Genomic DNA, 19491 nt, shown 5'->3' with positions numbered 1-19491 from the left:
GGGCAGACATATGTCTTGCACCTTAAGCAGTGCTGTATCCTGCAGCATCAGGGTTATAGAATTGGATCCAGAAATTCGTATATGGCACTTTGCAATCTTTCCTTATTGAGTAAGAAAAATTTTGCGAATCTGTTAAAAAATCTCAGAGAAATCGGTTTGCTTACAATAGAAGATGAAACAGCGCAGCGAATGAAGAAGGTGGTGGAGAGCGGGTGGATGAGGAAGGCGGAGGGCCGTGTTTGATGACACGCTCTTGGAAAGGCCTATGTCCAGCAGTGGACGCATACAGGCTGATGGAATGGAATGGAATTGAAATAACTTGAAAGAAAGCACAAGGATATCGAGAAACAGGTTCTCTTTAGAGGAGGCAAGGCGGATGTTCCTTGTCCTGCTTGATTGACTTTACCCACATGCACAAATCGTATGCGGACAGGCCGGTGTTCCGGTAGTAGTATTTAATCCGGTAGTAGGTAATTACATCAGTTCGCTTGTATGGAGTGTGAAGGGAATAGTCCTACCTTCGTGTGCAGGAAGCTGAGGGACTTGTTCACATTCTCGATCTTGTGTACGCGCATGCGCCCCGAGTTGGGTCGTGGCAGACGCTCGCCGCTGATGATCTCCAGCAGCTTCAGGAGTCTTCTGCCATCTGCCAGATCTATGAACAGATCTTCCACCTCCATCCGCGCCTGGAAATATGCAGAAAATAGGTTACAATAGCCTCATTTGGTGATAGAAGGGCTGGCTCATTTTTTGCGCAAAGCATCAGCCTGGCTGCCCAGCGCGGAAATGCAGCCAGTATTCTTGGTACATTCCACGCGGGCTTGATTTGTACAGTAATTAGATAAGACCAGCTAACATTATCAATTTAAAAAAAAATACATGGTTAATGGGATCTTCAAATATTTTCCTGAATTGAAAACTTCTTTAGGTGCCTTGGGCGATTTTGGGATTGATAAATACTTCAAAGTCGGCCAAATTGGACTATTTAAAATGTTTAAACTAAAATTTGAACTAATTTTTAAAACCCTTTCTTAGTGGATGTCACCTTATAATACATAGTTAACTATCTGCGGCCAAACAGCCCGATCCGTCCAGTAGTTTGAGCTGTGCGTTGATAGATCAGTCAGTCAGTTAAGAGGGCTCTCTCCGTCACTCGTTTCATACAATCGTAGTTCCAATTTCATTTGAATATTAAGCAACCAAAGTCCATGAAATTTTGCAGACATATTCTAGAAACTAATATCTATGTCTGTGGTTTTCCAGATTTCTGTTAAAATATTCGGTTTCAAAGTTACGCGGTCTTAAAAAATTTCATACAAATCTTTGAGCCCCTATCAGTCACCTTTTCCTTTTATATATTTAGATGATAATCATCATGTAAAAATTAATTAAGTACCTAGATCATCATAATTACAGGTAACTAGCTGATGCCCGCGACTTCGTTCCCGTGGATATAGGTTTTTAAGAATCCCATGGGAAATCATTGGTTTTCCGGGATAAAAGGTAGCCTATGTGTTAATCCAGGGTATAATCTATCTCCATTCCTCTAAGCCAAATCCATTCAGTAGTTTTGCGTGAAAGAATAACAAACATCCAACCATACATACAAACTTACGCGTTTATAATATTAAGTAGGATTTAGTGTGTTCATTAAATTATTCTAAAAAAACACGTAAATGAACTAATAACATAGTGTTATATAATATGTTTCGACAAAACCATTATAGGTTTGACCCTCCCTTGACAAACATGCTTTAACAGGGCTCTCTCCGTCACTTAGTCCATACAATCATAGTCCCAATTTCATTTGAATATTAAGCAACCAAAGTCAATGAAATTTTGCAGACATATTACAGAAACTAATATCTGTGCCTGTGGTGTTTTAGATTTTTCTAAAAATATGTAGTTTTAAAATTGCAGGGGCTCAAAGATTTGTATGTGAATTTTTAAGACCGCGTAACCTTGAAACCGAGTATTTTAACGGAAATCTGGAAAACCACAGGCATAGATATTAGTTCCCAGAGCGTTTCTACAAAATCTCATTGAGCATGATTGGTTAGTATTCCAATGAGAGACGAACTACGTTTGTATTGAGCGAGTGACGGAGAGACCCCTCTAATTGCGAACAATGTGTTGGCGCGCGCTAACTTTACCAAAAAAACTAAGCGGAAATGTCCCCCATACGAGGACGTGTGCTAAACGAATTAATGTGTCCGTCCATTGAATGTTAATATGTTGATAGTTCTTTAAGTATGTATGTTTATGTAACCACAATTATTGCTCCCTAATAACTGCCAAACAAGCAAGGACCTCTCTGGTGCAGTGGTAAGCGCTGCGGTCATGTTAGTGGAAGGTCCCGCGTTCGATTCCCGGCAGGGGTTTGGAATTTTATAATTTCTAAATTTCTGTATTTGAAACACGGCATCGCACCGGAACGCTAAATCGCTTGGCGGCATGGCTTTGCCGGTAGGGTGCTAACTAAACACGGCCGAAGCCACCCACTAGACCAGACCATCCATACTAATATTATAAATGCGAAAGTGTGTCTGTCTGTCTGTCTGTCTGCTACGCTTTCACGGCTCAACCGCTGAACCGATTTTAATGAAATTTTGTATAGACTTAGGATACATTCCGGGGAAGGACATAGGCTACTTTTTATCCTGGAAAAACAAATAGTTCCCGCGGGATTCCTAAATACTCATCCGCTTGATCGATTTGTATGAAAGTTACCGAGGTAGCTTGCGTCCCTGTAATTGACGTAGGCAACTTTTTATCCCGGAAAATCAAACACTTCCCACGGGATCTTTAAAAACCTAAATCCACACGGACGAAGTCGCGGGCATCCTCTAGTAAATTATAAAATTCCAAACGTATGCCAGTAATCGAACCCGGGACCTCCCACTAATATGACAACAGCGCTTAATACTGCGCTAAGGAGATCGTCTTCGATGAAAAATGACTGACTAATATAAATCGCATTATATTAATCGATGATGTGAGTGGTGGCAATCGGGGGCAAGTGGGGGTCGTCCACCGATGCCCCATCACGCCCTCCATTGCTCTCGAGCTATTAATACTTAACTTGACTTATTGCAATTCGCCGACGATGAATGGCCTGCTTATATCTAAAGCCGGGTTTTCACTATGATGTGGAGCATGTAATGCCAGATATTAGATGTTACCAACCTTACAACAAATTAAAAAAAATACTTAATAAAAAATATTTTTTTCCTCTCTTTTCTGGCTTTACAAAGATTAGCCAATGTCAAGTTTGTAGTTATTTGTAAAAAGTTAATTAAAATATACAAGTATGGACCCCGTCTGTGCCGGCGCTCGCCGACATACGCACGGCACCCCCTTAGAGCGCTTTCCAGTCAGTTTTAACAAAAAAATATATATATATACTAGTGTTTTGCTCGGTGCGCGAGCTGCTAAAGCAGCTCACGTGACGTGGTTATGTTAACTTTATTATATTTAACCAAATTTATTTATTAAAGATACACAATTCACCACAAAAACCCACAAAACGACACCCATATCAATTTTTTTCTTAAAAAGTGCATGTCCGCCATCTTGGATTTCAAAATAAATGTCGTTATCAAAATCAGCACGCCGGAAAACTCTGAAAACGACATCCATATCATTTTTTGTAAAAACGGGGTAGTTGAGGTTAATAAAGTAGGGTGCGTGGGTGCGCGGACCACTAAAGTGGTCCGCGAGCATGCAGAGTTTGTTCCACCGAGTAGACCTTCGGACCCTGATCATCTTTTGTTAAGAAACCACTCTTCCATCTTTTATAGCCTCCGAGATAGACACCGACGAAATTTTTACGGCGGCCATCTTGTTTTTCGAAAATTTTCCACTTTTCCTATTAATCGTTTACTACATTCTTCAAAGATTGCGAGTTTCAACGAAATCGGTTGGAAAACAAAAGAGTTGCAAAAATCATGTCGGTCGCCATCTTGTTTTTCTGAAATGTCATAATTTTTCCCTACTCGCCTCCCCCACCCGAACACATCTCCCCTACATTATCGTATCGTTTTCCGTCTCTTTCTAGGAGAATGAGACATTCAATATTCGCCATACAAAATGTATGGGAAAATAAATTCCGCCATTTTGAATTTTTTTTTCTATTCATCGAGTAGACCTTTGGATCCTGATCCTCTTTTGCCAAGAAACCGCACCTCCATCTTTTATACCCTCCGAGCTGGACTCCGGCGAAATTTGTATGGCGGCCATCTTTTCTTCGCCATTTTGAATTTTTTTTCAGCTTTTTGGCAATTGGATGATGTCATGAATGACATTTGGTCGAGCACCCCCCACCTATCTTCAATACCTTGAGCGGACCCTTCACCCGTCTCCGACATCCTCGATCATCAGCTATTTCCAAATTTTTCCTCGATTTTTTTTTTGTTTTCTATACGAAACCATCAGTGAAAAAAAAAAAAATCATACAAAATTTTACAGGAGGAGGTTTTGGGGAAAATCTCGAAAATCTCCCCAAATGTGGCAACACTGTTTACATATTTCGATACTGCTGGTTGAGTCACACAATCGATTGATACATGTCGACTTTCCAAAATGTTGCCAACTGCCTCAAAAACGTGGTCAAAATTTCGAAAAATAAAAAAAAATACAAAATGGCCGCCAACTCGTTTCACAGAAAGATTTTACACGGTTTCATAATTTTCCTATTAACTACAGGATATACCGCGCCCGATGACGTTTCAATCTTTCCTCTCGCTCGCACCCACGCGAAAGGGGATACCGTGAAAAAGACCGTGTCGAAAATCACTTTTACTTTGATAAATTCCAGTGTTGCCAGTCTCTGGTAACAAAAGTACCTAAATGTCATTTGCACGAGCAAAACACATAATCGCTCATACTCGGATTTTGCTAAAAGTGCGTATTTCGATTTTTTACAATTTCCCGAAAATCTTGAAATTTCCCTAAAAATGGGGTAATTTTTTTCCTCCAATCTATACTTCGAGCCTAAACGTACAATCGCTTGATAGAAGCCGAATCGCTCCGATGTTGCCAACTTTGAGATATTTAACTTTTAAAATTGCGTTTTTGCGTACCTCTAACAAAACGGCCGCCATGACAGCCGCCATCTTGAATTTTTAAAAACCACTACCTTTCTGTCATAGTAAACCTACCTACCTAAAACAACCTAAAGCTACACTCAAAGAACCTTGTCATCAGTATGAAACTCTCCAGCAATTTCCATTACAGTTCTCTTGGAAATTGCTGGCGTGCGGCCAGTAAGGACCCGCTTGTAGTTCTCTATAATGGAATCCTCCCTTTGGTAAAGTGACAGTTTACGAGCAAGTGGAGGTAATAGTAGATTGTATCATAAGGGAGCAAAATAATATTTTTACGGCGAGGGCGCTTTTTTGAATCCAGAGCGAAGTGAGGGATTGTAGAGTAGACGTCAGTCAGTCAATCAGTCAGTCAGAGAGTCAGTCAGTCAGTTCAAACATATTTGTGTTCGATTTCTTTGGCACTGAACACTAAGATGTTTCAAATTCAAAAATAGCGTGGCAAAGATAATTGCGGCGCGCTTAAGAGTATAAAAGCAAAACGCATTAAAGAAAACACCACCTTTGGGTGCACTTAAAGGCGAACCAAGTCGTCCTTTTCGAATAGATGGGATGAAAAATATTATACCTAACCTAAAGAACATGAAAATATATCTGTGAGTGAGTAGTGAGTACCCAGCCTAAACGTGCGGCGCGGCGGGCGCCTTTACTGATAAACGTGTTTACTTAACTTGATTATTGAGACATATACCTAGGTATCAGTCTGCGAAATTTTAAAGAGCTAGAAGATTAATTAAAGTCATTTAAATATAACAGCGCATCACACTACACACTAATATTATAAAGGCGAAAGTTTGTGTATGTGTGAGTGTATGTTTGTTACTCTTTCACGCAAAAACTACTGAACGGATTTGGCTGAAATTTGAAATGGAGATAGATGATATTCTGGATTAGCACATAGGCTGCCTTTTATCCCAGAAAATCAAAGAGTTACCACAGGATTTTGAAAAACCTAAATCCACGCGGACTTTAAACCTAAATAGCCATAAAACGAGCTGACGGGCCACCTAAAAAATCATTGGGTGCGAAAGTGTGTTTGTTTTTTGGTTTGTCCTGGAAATCAGCCGCAACATAGCAACGGATCGCTTTGATTGGATACAGCTAAAGACCTGGAACTAAAATTTAAATGGCAGCTTGCACCATTGGAAAATGGCGCCATAAAGAAAAGAAAAAATTCGAAAACCGTGAATTTGTGGTTACATCACAAAAAAAATTAAAATGTGTTTATATTTTCAATTTTCAAAGTAAGATAACTAGGTATATCAGATCACCTGTACATTCTAAAACAGATTTTTATTTATTTTTATGCATAACTAGCTGATGCCCGCGACTTCGTTCGCTTGGATGTAGTTTTTTAAAAATCCCGTGGGAACTCTTTGATTTTCCGGGATAAAAAGTAGCCTATGTGCTAATCCAGAGTATAATCTATCTCCATTCTAAATTTCAGCCCAATCCGCCCAGTAGTTTTAGCGTGAAGGAGTAACAAACATACACACACACACACACACACACACACACACACACACACACACACACATACAAACTTTCGCCTTTATAATATTAGTGTGATAGTTTTTGATTTATCGTGCAAAATGACGGAAAAAATACCCGAGTCTGACTCGCACTTGGCCAGTTTATTGGGCAATCGTGTAACAATAGAATTTATACGTGAGTCCATTACAAATTGTAATGGTTCAATAATAATCCATACTAATATTATAAATGTGAAAGTGTGTCTGTCTGTCTGCTACCTTTTCACGGCCCAACAGTTTAACCGATTCTGACGAAATTTGGTACAGGGTTAGCTTATATCCCGGGGACGGACATAGGCTATTATTTATCCCGGAAAATCAAAGAGTTCCTACGGGATTCCTAAAAACCCATCCGTATAACCGATTTATATAAATTTTGGTACAGAGGTAGCTTGCGTCCCTGTAATTGACATAGGCAACTTTTTATCTTGGAAAATCAAACAGTTCCCACGGGATCTTTAAAAACCTAAATCCACGCGGACGAAGTCGCGGGCATCCCTCTAGTAAAATACTAATGTAGTAGTAAACATGGACGCGCGACCTCCGCATCGTGACATCATTACTCATAGAAATAATTGATGATTCGTCTGCCGCAATAAACGCTAAGTAATCACATTGTAGTAGAGCTGGGCATTACTGCTACTTTTGTTCATTTTTTAACCCCCGACCCAAAAAGAGGGGTGTTATAAGTTTGATGTGTGTATCTGTGTTTCTGTCTGTGGCATCGTAGCTCCTAAACTAATGAACCGATTTTAATTTAGTTTTTTTTTTGTTTGAAAAGTGGCTTGATCGAGTTTTCTTAGCTATAATCCAAGAAAATCGGTTCAGCCGTTTGAAAGTTATCAGCTCGTTAGAAGCCTGAGTGTAGCGAGGGTTCAAAGGTACAAAAAAAAAAAAAAAAAAATTGAAAGTCAATAAATTAAATAATAAAATAGAGAATTTAAAAAGATTTTATGACATAAAATGCTGGCGTGTGAAAATAGGCGTCGAAGATTTCAAACTTTTTTTGAGACAATACTTTTTCTCAATGAATGAGCAAAAACGCCCTTTTTGAGCTAGTGAGGTGAAAATCACACTAATATTATAAAGGCGAAAGTTTGTATGTGTGTGTGTGTGTGTGTGTGTGTGTGTGTGTGTATATTTGTTACTCTTTCACGCAATAACTACTGAATGGATTTGGCTAAAATTTGGAATGGAGATAGATAATATCCTGGATTAGCACATAGGCTACTTTTTATCCCGGAAAATCAAAGAGTTCCTACGGGATTTTAAAAACCGAAATCCACGCGGGCGAAGCCGCGGGCATCTTCTAGTTTACAATAATATTAAGTAATTTTCAAACTGTGTACGATTTTGCCTTCGTGACTTTTTCACAGGCTACTTTAATAAGTACTAATTATGCTGTTACATATGAAAAGGCATTCCAGTTTCGACGTATGTTTTCAAATGCTTTCTGTGAAATGGCCCATTCCTACTTCGTAGCAAGCTTAATGCAAATTCCTTTCTAGTCTTTTTCTACAGGAAATAAGCTTGCTTTGTTACGACTTACGAGGCTGACTCGAAGCTTGTCTGACCAAACTACAAATGTTAAAGGTCAGTAGGTCAAATTGGGTCGGATTGGGTCAGTTAGGGCCAGGTTAGATTAGATTGGTTCCGATTTGATAGGGTTGGTTGAGAATTGAGATATGCCCCCCGCTAACCTTTGGACTCAAAAATTACATTTTCACTGCAAGTTTTCTTGCAGGAGCAGGATACCCCACTAGGTATAGTTATCTTACTTTGAAAATTGAAACACGTTTTAAATATTTTTTAAATGATGTAACCACAAATTCGCGATTTTCAGATTTATTCCTGTACTTGTGTTATAAGACCTACCTATCTGCCAAATTTCATGATTCTAGGTCTACGGGAAGTACCCTATAGGTTTCTTGACAGACACGACGGACAGACGGACAGACAGACAGACAGACACACAGACAACGAAGTGATCCTATAAGGATTCCGTATTTCCTTTTGAGGTACGGAACCCTAAAATTTTTTTTTTTTATCTATACTAATAAATAAAATTGGAGTGTCTGTCTGTAATTTCGAAATATCTACCTCATATTAAGCTCATAGGGTTATTTGAACGATACCTTAACTGAATCACACGTTTTTAAAATTTTTGTCTGTCTGTCTGTCTGTCTGTCTATCTATCTGTCTGTCTGTCTGTCTGTTTGAAAAGGCTAATCTTTGGAACGGCTGAACCGATTTTGACGGGATTTTCACAGACAAGTAGAGGATTCACCAGGGTGTAACATAGGCTACTTTTTTAACCGACTTTCAAAAAGAGAGTTGTGTTTTTCTACCTATGTACACCGAAATCTCTGAGATTTCTGAACCGATTTGCGTAATTTTTTTTTTAATCGAGAATAGAGGAACTTTGCGACATTGTTTCATAAAAAATTTGGATTCCAACTCCTCAATCCTGATGCTGCAGGGGATCTGACCAATCCACGCGGGCGAAGCTGCGGGCATCAGCTAGTAAAGAATATTAGCCATGTTAAATGACTAATATTCCCCTTTCCTCTCCAACTAAGCGTCAGGCTTGTGCTAGGAGTAGGTACGACAATAGTGCAACGGGCGGGGTTTGAACCGTCGACCTTTCGGTTTTCAGTCCACTCCTTTACCGGTTGAGCTATTTAGGCTCAAATTATTACAATTACATTTTCACTGCAAGTTTTCTTACTGTGAAAATGTAATTGTAAGCTAGCTGTGAAGTCAATCAGTACCCATATGATAAAAACGAAAGAGTGTTTGTTTGATAGTTTGTCTTTCAATCACACAGCAACGAAGTAGCGGAGCGACGTGATTTTTTGCATGAATATGGGCTAAAGACCTGAAGAGTGACCTAGACTAATTTTTAACCCCCGACCCAAAAAGAGGGGTGTTATAAGTTTGACGTGTGTATCTGTGTGTCTGTGTATCTGTGTATCTGTCTGTGGCACCGTAGCGCTTAAACTAATGAACCAATTTTAATTTGTTTTTTTTGTTTTTGTTTGAAAGGTAGCTTGATCGAGAGTGTTCTTAGCTATAATCCAAGAAAATCGGTTCAGCCGTTTGAAAGTTATCAGCTCTTTTCTAGTTACTGTAACCTTCACTTGTCGGGGGTGGTATAAATTTTTAATTTACACTTGTTATTCCTAAAAATCAAAGAGTTCCCACGGCATTTTAAATTACTAAATCCACGCGACTAAGTCGCGGGCACCAGCTAGTATCAAAAAATTTACATTATTTTATTAACAATAGGCCAAGGGTCTACAGCCAATACAACTCACACTTAACTAATTGTCCAGGTGTTTAGCAACTAAAACTTGCAGAAATTAACTTGCTACAAGTGTTAACATATTGCAAGTGACTTGCAAAATTCATTGCTAGTGGACGTTCGGCCTGTAACCTTTCGCACGTGACCTCAAAAGTGTGACATCATACTTGCAATGAATAACTGATGAATCGTCTCCGAGCAGGATGTTCCAATTAAGAGGCTCCTTAACTTCTTAAGACGTCACTCGTTTATCATTCATGATCAACCGATCGCCGGCTCACTACTAAGTACGGGTCTCCTCTCAGAATGAGAAGGGGTTGGCCATAGGTTACCACCACGCTCGCCAAGTGCGAATTGGCAGACTCTCTTGACAGGTTTTTAACCCCCGACCCAAAAAGAGAGGTGTTATGAGTTTGACGTCTCGATCAAGCCACCTTTCAAACAAAGAAAACTAAATTAAAATCGGTTCATTAGTTTAGGAGCTACGATGCCACAGACAGATACACAGATACACACGTCAAACTTATAACACCCCTCTTTTTGGGTCGAGGGTTACAAAAATACGGTTCCGTATTCGAATTGTTTTTGTTGTTCTCACGAAATAGAAACATATTAATATTAACCACCATAAAATAATATGTATTAGTATGGATTGTAGAGTCAAGAAATATTTTTTGAAACCAAAGCAAAATTTAGAGCATTCTGTATAGAGTATCTTTTTTATTTTTATAAAATAAACGTAGGTTTTTTTATCACCAAAAAACGGATGCTAGTGAAATTCCAATCTTTTAGTTTGTTCGAGTAGGTTAGTTATTTAAATTAACGCGAACCGTGAATGAAATCATACAACACAGAATACCTAAAGTACTGCACAAATATGACACAGCCAGCTAACTAACTAAATAAAGACTATTATCATTTTTTTTTCTAAAAAGAATATTAGCCATTTTAATTATGACTAACATTCGCCTTTTCCCCTCCAACTAAGGGTAAAGCTTGTGCTAGGAGTGGGTACGACAATAGTGCAACGGCTGGGGTTTGAACCGCCGGCCTTTGGGAATTCAGTCCACTCCTATAACCGTTGAGCTATTGAGGCTTAGCTATTGATGTTAGTGAAATTCCAATCTTTTAGTTTGGTCGAGTAGGTTAGTTATATTTAAATTAACGGAACCGTGAATGAAATCATACAACACACGGAATACCTAAAGTACTGCACAAATATGACACAGCCAGCTAAATAAAGACTATTATCATATTATGTTGAATACCTACGTGATGACTTAATGGCTTATTTACCCATTTTCCTTTTAGGTACTTTATAATAATATATTTTGAGATATTATTTTGCATCCCAATTAGGTATTTTTCCAGCTTTTTAGCCAGCGACGATGTATTACAAACTATTATTTAATTTGCATTCCAATCATTTTTACCAATTTACAGAATATTATATCCCACCAAAAACATTTCATGTAAAAAGGTAGCCAAGACTCACAAGTTCATAATGTTTTCACTGTTAAAAAGTTATGAGATCTCTAGTAGAGCCAAGCCCCTAGCTGAGCTTAGATTTGTACTGGCCATGGGACCTATCCGAAGTTCAAAGTAATATAGCTCTTAAATGTTCTTGACTGTATCACATTTATAACAATAAAAATAAATAACAAATCACTCTACTTACAAGCTCTGATTCTACAAACCCTACATCTTGGTAAAAAAAGGATGGCTTGGCCGTTTAATGTTCGTAAAACTATTACATGACATAACATATTTTAAGGCCTTAAGGAATAGTTTGTTCGACAATTACTAATTTGTATTGTACTTCGTGATGGTCGCAGAAGCTATTCCGGGCTTAAATGTTATTTCAGATAAATAATCCACGAACTGTAGGGTACTTTCTGAAGAAAGTACCCTAGAATTTGTGACTAGAGGTTTTGAATGTCGATAAATCTGAAACTATACAAGCTAGACAATTGATACTCAGTGCGTTTAATGAATCTGCCAAGAACATCTTATCCTGAAAATATCAGCATTCTAGCGATAGAATTTACAGATTTGCTTCCCCCATACAGAGGCGTAGAGGGGTGAATTTTCCAATTTCTTAATTTTCCTGTAGTTTGTATGCAATTTCTAGTCTACATACCAAATTTCAGTCTTCTAAGACTTCGGGAAGTACCCTAGAATTACAGACTAGAAGTTTTGACTGTCAATAAATCTGAAACTATAAAAGCTAGACAATTGATACTCAGTACGTTTAATAAATCTGCCAAGGACATCTAATCCTGAAAATATCAGCATTCTAGCGACAGAATTTACAGATTTGCTTTTCTCATAAGAGGCGTAGAGGGGGGAAATTTCCAAAGTATTAATTTTCCTGTAGTTTGTATGCAATTTCTAGTCTACATACCAAATTTCAGTCTTCTAAGACTTCGGGAAGTACCCTAGAATTACAGACTAGAAGTTTTGACTGTCAATAAATCTGAAACTATAAAAGCTAGACAATTGATACTCAGTGCGTTTAATAAATCTGCCAAGGACATCTGATCCTGAAAATATCAGCATTCTAGCGACAGAATTTACAGATTTGCTTTTCTCATAAGAGGCGTAGAGGGGGGAAATTTCCAAAGTCTTAATTTTCCTGTAGTTTCTATGCAATTTCTAGCCTACATACTAAATTTCAGTCTTCTAGGACTTCGGGAAGTACCTTAGAGGTTTTGATGATCATCAGTGAGGGACGAAATCGGCGTATTTTAGGTATCAATAAATCTGTAACCATAAAACCTAGATATTTGATATTTGGTACATTTGGTAAATTTGCTGAGGACACCTTATACTGAAAATTTCAGCTTTCTAGCGTCATCCAGACCGAAGTTATGACGGGTCGAAAATACGGCGAAACACTTCGAGAAAAAGGTACGTAGCGCCCCGGCCGCCGCGTTTGGCTCGTCTTGGCGGGGGCACTGCCGTGCCCCCTGATTGTAAAAAAAACCGACCAAGTGCGAATCAGACTCGCGCACCGAGGATTCCGTAGGTACTCGGGTATATTTCCGATATTTTGCACCAAAATCAAAAACTATTGTGCATAAAAATAAATGAAAATCATAATCATATTATCCCAGTCATATTATAAAAGCGTGAACCTACTAACCCAATAAGTATACAATGTACAAAGGATTTCTGTACCTTGCAATCATGCAAGTTATCTAGAGAGTTAAATACAATCAATTAACCATATTGAGTTTAAAATATCACATAGTTGAACTTGAACCATGTAGGTAATACAACAGAAACGTGATTAATATGAAAACATCTGGGTGACATCATGCTAGCGTCATTCATTTCAGATAATTTATTATTATAAACGCGAAAGTGTGTCTATCTGTCTGTCTACTAGCTACTTTTTATCCCGGAAAATCAAAGAGTTCCCACGGATTCCTAAAGGTCTATTCGTTTACCGATTTATGAGGATTAATCGACTTATTATTATTATTTAACTATTAATGTCACTAGTGCGCAAAGTTAAAACTTCAGCCAAGCTGATTTTAATACCCGAGCCGCAGGCTGGGTTTTACCAGTCATAGCAGCGTAAGATCTCGTACCCGGGCCACATTTCGCGACACGATAGGTACCGCCTGCTACAGACAATTATGATGGGTAAAATAGGTGGAAAAAGAGGGGTGGGAAGAAGGAAGTCATGGCTACGTAACATAAAGGAGTGGACTAGCATTAAAACGGTCGAACTATTCCGCCCCGCCATATATAAGAAGTTTAAACAACTGAGTGCTGTCCTTCAGTAGTGGAGAGGCATATAAAGAAGAAGAAGTAATGTCACTAATCGCCTCAATAGCTCAACGGTTGAGGAGCGGACTGAATTCCGAAAGGTCGGCGGTTCAAACCCCACCCGTTACACTATTGTCGTACCCACTCCTGGCACAAGCTTTACGCTTAATTGCAGGGGAAAGGGGGCTATTAGTCTAACTAGCTGATACCCGCGACTTCGTTCGCGTGGATGTAGGTTTTTAAAATTCCCGTGGGAACTCTTTGATTTTCCGGGATAAAAAGTAGCCTATGTGCTAATCCAGGGTATAATCTGTCTCCATTCTAAATTTCAGTCCAATCCGTCCAGTAGTTTTTGCGTGACGGAGTAACAAACATACACACACACACACACATACAAACTTTCTCTTTTATAATATTATATATAGTGTGATGTGATTAGCATGGCTAATATTCTTTAAAAAAAAATGTTTATAATAATAATAATAATAATAAATAATAAATATTTTATTTACCAGATTGTGGGTACATAACAAGTTTACAATGAATCAGTATAGTCCCTACACAATCGACTGTCACCGACAGTGTGCAAATATTTAAGTTGAAGTTAAAATTAACATTTACAATCAATCGAAAACTTAAAACTAAAACTTAATCTCAATTTTAAATTACGCAGTCAAATTATCCAATATTATAGATACATTAAAATAGTGGGGTTAACTAGTTATTTTTAGTAAGTCATTGTCGTTAATATATTCTTTTATACTATAATAATTTTTCTGATTGAGCATGTCAAAAATTTCTCGCTTGAATTTTAAAAGCGGCAAATTTTTTTTACAGTCTGGAAGTCTGTTATACAAGGCAACAGCCATGCATGGCGAATTGTGTGAAAAGACAGCCAACCTTTGTGGTGGAGCCCAGAGTTTAAATTGTGGATATGGCCTGCCTCTCTTATTAGGATATTTTTCTTTTAATGTGGGAAATAGATTAGGGTTTTTCTTTACAAATAGCAGTGCTTCGTATATATAAAGACATGGTAACGGTAGAATTTTATTCTCCCTAAACAATGGTTTGCAGCTGTCCAAAGTTTCAGCTCGACATATTGATCGAACACAAGCTTTCTGTTTGATAAATGCTTTTGTAGCGTCTACAGAATTTCCCCATAGTAAAATACCGTATCGCAAAATCGACGATACATACCCATGGTATGCTAGTAGGGCAGTTCGTTTATTACTGACTTGCGAAAGCTTTTTCAAGACATACACGAATCTGTCAATTTTCTTACATAATTCTTCAATATGAACTTTCCAATTGAAAAACTTATCTAAAGTCAGTCCAAGAAATAAGGATGTATCAGATTTATCAATGTTATACGATTCATACATTACTGTTATATCTGCTGGATGAGAGTTAAGTGTTTGAAACTGTACATAGTGGGTTTTTTTCATATTAATGCTAAGATTGTTTTCATTTAGCCACTGTACAACAGATTTAAGTGCTTCATTTGTTTGTTTTTCAAGAGTTTGTTTGTCCTTTGTTTTAACTACAATTGTTGTATCATCTGCGTATAGAAAACATTTATGTGAGATTGTATTGGGGAGGTCATTTATGTACAAGAGGAACAGTAAAGGACCAAGTACGCTCCCCTGAGGTACTCCATATGGATTTTGGGTTTTAAATGATGAACGGTATGAGTTCATAATTTTCCCAGTAGGTTTAGAGACTTCTACACATTGTTCACGCTCGAAAAGGTAACTAGATATCCATTTTAGTGCTTGGCCTCGTATTCCATAGCTTTCTAGTTTATTAATTAGTATTTTGTGACTTATTAGGTCGAAAGCCTTGGTCATATCAAGAAAAATTGACACAACGTTATGGCCAGTGTTAAGACTTTCTAATACATACTTCGTTAAGGCAAAGCAAGCAAGAGTAGTACTACTTTGTTTTCGAAAACCGTATTGTTCCTCTTTTAAAATACTATTTGTTATTATAAATTTATAGATCTTATCAAACATAATTTTCTCAAACACTTTTGACAAAATAGGGATAAGCGTTATTGGGCGGTAGTTATTTAAGTCATCCTTATTATTCTTTTTATGTAAGGGCTTAACTATGGACTTTTTTAAATTATTGGGAAATACACCTTCTGTAAAGGACAAATTAATTATATGGCTTAGAGGTGGTGCTAAAATTGTGGTTTGTGGTGGTGGTTTGTAGGTTACCTTCTGCAGGAAGGAGTTGACCCATTTGGTGAAGGTCTTCTTTTGGATGTGCAGGCGCTCCTCCTGCAGCGCCTTGATGCGGCCCTGCTCGAACTTGAGCGCGTCTTCGCGCTGCGTCATGTTGCTACGCTGCTGCACTGCCGCCGCGTAGCCGCCCGGCTCATACTGCTGCCCTGTAGGGAAAAAATAAATTATTGCTATTTATGTTACAAGTGCGCAAAGTATAAAATTATGGACGAGGCCCAAACTTATAAATCGCTCAATACTGCTGGCCTTTTCCCTTCCCACTAAGTGCCAAGCTTGTTCTAGGAGTAGGTACGACAATAGTGCACTATTGTCGTATGTACGTATTTGTCGTGTGCACTACGGGTGGGATTTGAACCGGCGACTTTCGAATTTCAGTCCACTCCTTTAACCGTTGAGCTACTGAGGCTTTGATCTTAATTTTTTAACACGCAGTTGAGTAAAATTAAACGTTTTAAGAAAAAAAAACCAGCCAAGTGCGAGTCAGACTCGCGCATTGACGGTTCCGTACGCAGGTATTTTTCCAACATTTTGCACGATAAATCAAAAACTATTATGCATAAAAATAAATGAAAATCTGTTTCAGAATGTACAGGTAAAGCCCTTTCATATGATACCCCACTTGGTATAGTTATCTAACTTTAAATATTGAAACATTTTTTTTTTAAATTAAGTGACCACAAATTCGTGGTTTTCAGATATATTCCTGTATTTGTGCTATAAGACCTACCTGCAAAATTTCATGATTCTAGGTCAACGAGAAGTACCCTATAGTTTTCTTGACAGATACGACGGACAGACAGACAGACAGACAGATAACAAAGTGATCCTATAAGGGTTCCGTTTTTCCTTTTGAGGTACGGAACCCTAAAAATCTCTGACATCAGAACATTCTGACTTTCTGACTGATTTTGTTGGATCATGTACAAGTAACCCTGTTATTCTCAAATTGTTGTAGTTTTAGGTTTATACCTAGTTTAATTTTAATTTAGATTGTACCGATGGGGCTGGCATATAGGACACCTAAAAGCCCTTTAAAAATATTAGAATTAAAAAAAAAAAACTCTGTTATTCATGTGTTTTATTCAGCTTGTAGGCTTGTACCCACCATATCGCCTGCTGGGCTGGTAGTCTTGGTACGACTGTATGCTGACGTTGCTCAGCTGTTTCTGCATCGCGACATCAGAGCTGACACTTTTCACTAACCGCTTACACTTAGCTGACACTAACTTAATTTATCACTTTTTCTTTGGTTAACTTTCTGGTTACACTTAAGTTAGAAGACACTTTTATAAATGGTTATGTTAATATTGGTTTTAAAGTTAGTTTTCTGTAGTCTTTCTGGTAGAGATCAGTAGAGCTTTAGCAAATTCTTTACTATAAAATAATATGTAAGAAAACTTTACATACCTAGTTAACAGAATTAAAAGACTAGGTGGCTTGGTGACAAATCCATACTAATATTATAAATGCGAAAGTGTGTCTGTCTGTCTGCTACCTTTTCACGGCCCAACAGTTTAACCGATTCTGACGAAATTTGATACAGGGTTAGCTTATATCCCGGGGACGGAGATAGGCTACTTTTTATCCCGGAAAATCAAGAGTTCCGGGATCTTTAAAAACTTAAATCCACGCGGACGAAGTCGCGGGCATCCTCTAGTGGCAATCTATATTATTCACAATTTCACGCATGAAAATTTTTTAACTTCAATTTTTCGTCAACTTTTCGAAACCGACTGGTATATTAATTAACATGCTAGAAATTGTTTGTGGGTCAATTTGCAATTTCACTAAATAACCGGTGCCAGTCGCTAAAAAGTGTTAATAACGAATCACCGCTATGTCTGACGCTTCAGACCCATAGACAAATAGATTGCAAACAAATATTGTATATAGAAGTAGGCGTTACTTCGCGAAAGTCCATAATATACAAGGAATCAAAAGCTTAATTTGCTATAATCCGCTAAACCAGAAAAATCTGTATGGTGCAACCTGCGACATGCACCGCGCGCCCTCCCACCGCTAAACATGCAGGAAAAGCCAGCCACCAAGCAATATGCAGCACCACCACGCATCACCACACAAAACCCAAAACCACTCGACGCATGTTTCACATCCTCAATACAACAATAACAACACAACAATTACAAACAACAACAACGATTAAACATTAGTGTGGGAACCCTTGTCCAGCCGTGGGCTTCTTATCACACTAATATTATAAAGGAGAAAGTTTGTATGTGTGTGTGTGTGTGTGTGTGTGTGTGTGTGTGTGTGTGTATGTTTGTTACTCCTTCACGCAAAAACTACTGGACGAATTGTGCTGAAATTTAAAATGGAGATAGATTATACCCTGGATTAGCAGATAGGCTACTTTTTATCCCGGAAAATCAAAGAGTTCCCACGGAAATTTTAAAAAACCTACATCCATGCGAACGAAGTCGCGGGTATCAGCTAGTTATTATTATTTTTTACTAGCTGATACCCGCGACTTCGTTAGCGTGGATGAAGGTTTTTTAAAAATCCCGTGAGAACACTTTAATTTTCCGGGATAAAAAGTAGCCTATGGGCTAATCCAGGGGATAATCTATCTCCATTCTTAATTCAGCCCAATCCGTTCAGTAGTCTTTGCGTGAACGAGTAACAAACATACACGCACACACACACACACACATACAAACTTTCGCCTTTATAATATTAGTGTGATGTGATGTGGTTTACTTTTGACCATCGATGTATATGGATTAGCCTTTCCCATACAATTCCGTCCGCAAAAATACGCTTGAATCTTACGTCATCGTCATTGACAAAGTCAAGAGACTTTTGCAAATTCTCTTGACTTTTTGAGCGCGTTTTTTTATCTTCGAAGGGCCCATCCATATACATCGATGCTTTTGACATATAGAATATTATCGTCGGATCTTTAATTTGTCGGATTACAAGGTACTCTTTAATAAAAAACGCCGGACTATAGGGGGTCTTAGGCAGTACTCTATAATCCGACAAATTCGATAGTCCGACACTGCCCTGCAAAACGTTTGTCGGATTACCGGGGGTCCACTGTATTGTCAGTTTGTTTACGGCGAAGTGCGTGGGAGCCGCATCGGGGTCAGTGACCGGATGTACCTATCTACCTAGTATTATCTCAAAACAGTTGAACTTTGTCTCTGATATCGCGAATACTTATACTTTATATTAATTTCATATTTTTTCTTAGTGATAAGTAAGTGACTAATTATAACCCAGCGATATGAATGTAATAACCCGTATGCGCGCCGTACCTATATCATCTTGTAATGCCCGCATCTAGGCTAAGTAAAGTTAATATGCGCTGAGGTTGGCCATCGAGGGGGTTTTAGTGGGTAGAAATCCTACATAACCCGATCTCTCCTCAAAGAGGTCGGGTATCTTGTGAAGATTTCCCCCCCGTCAACAAAAAAAAGGGCTAAGCAAAGTTAGCAAGTCATTTATTGGTAACGGTGTACATTTCTATAATAAACATCCAGAAGACATACTTGGAAGACATATTAGAT

The 19491-nt window shown here is 38.3% G+C and overlaps 2 protein-coding genes and 1 long non-coding RNA gene across 3 annotated transcripts in view; 1 reads left to right on the top strand and 2 right to left on the bottom strand.

Annotated features, from left to right (window-relative positions):
* Window positions 1–19491, bottom strand: part of LOC123878311 (zinc finger protein 345-like) — a 349298-nt gene that overhangs the window by 219327 nt on the left and 110480 nt on the right. The gene's annotated exons all lie outside the window — the stretch shown is intronic.
* The window catches only part of LOC123878392 (spectrin beta chain, non-erythrocytic 2), a 117172-nt gene that overhangs the window by 87526 nt on the left and 10155 nt on the right, over window positions 1–19491 (bottom strand). Inside the window, exons 2-4 of the mRNA XM_045925589.1 lie at window positions 17067–17299; window positions 15935–16107; window positions 519–686 (exon numbers count right to left, since the gene is read on the bottom strand). Of these exons, the coding sequence (XP_045781545.1) occupies window positions 519–686; window positions 15935–16107; window positions 17067–17133 (408 nt within the window). The 5' untranslated portion in view covers window positions 17134–17299. The remainder of the gene's footprint in view (window positions 1–518; window positions 687–15934; window positions 16108–17066; window positions 17300–19491) is intronic.
* Window positions 2014–19365, top strand: LOC123878409. Its single transcript, XR_006798823.1, has 3 exons — window positions 2014–2025; window positions 7481–7483; window positions 19280–19365. It is a non-coding gene; the product is annotated as an uncharacterized LOC123878409 (long non-coding RNA).

The sequence above is a fragment of the Maniola jurtina genome, chromosome 26 (assembly GCF_905333055.1).
Source record: "Maniola jurtina chromosome 26, ilManJurt1.1, whole genome shotgun sequence".
Taxonomy (NCBI): domain Eukaryota; kingdom Metazoa; phylum Arthropoda; class Insecta; order Lepidoptera; family Nymphalidae; genus Maniola; species Maniola jurtina.
Note: the sequence above shows the minus strand (reverse complement) of the source record. Positions and strands in the feature narration are given on the sequence as shown.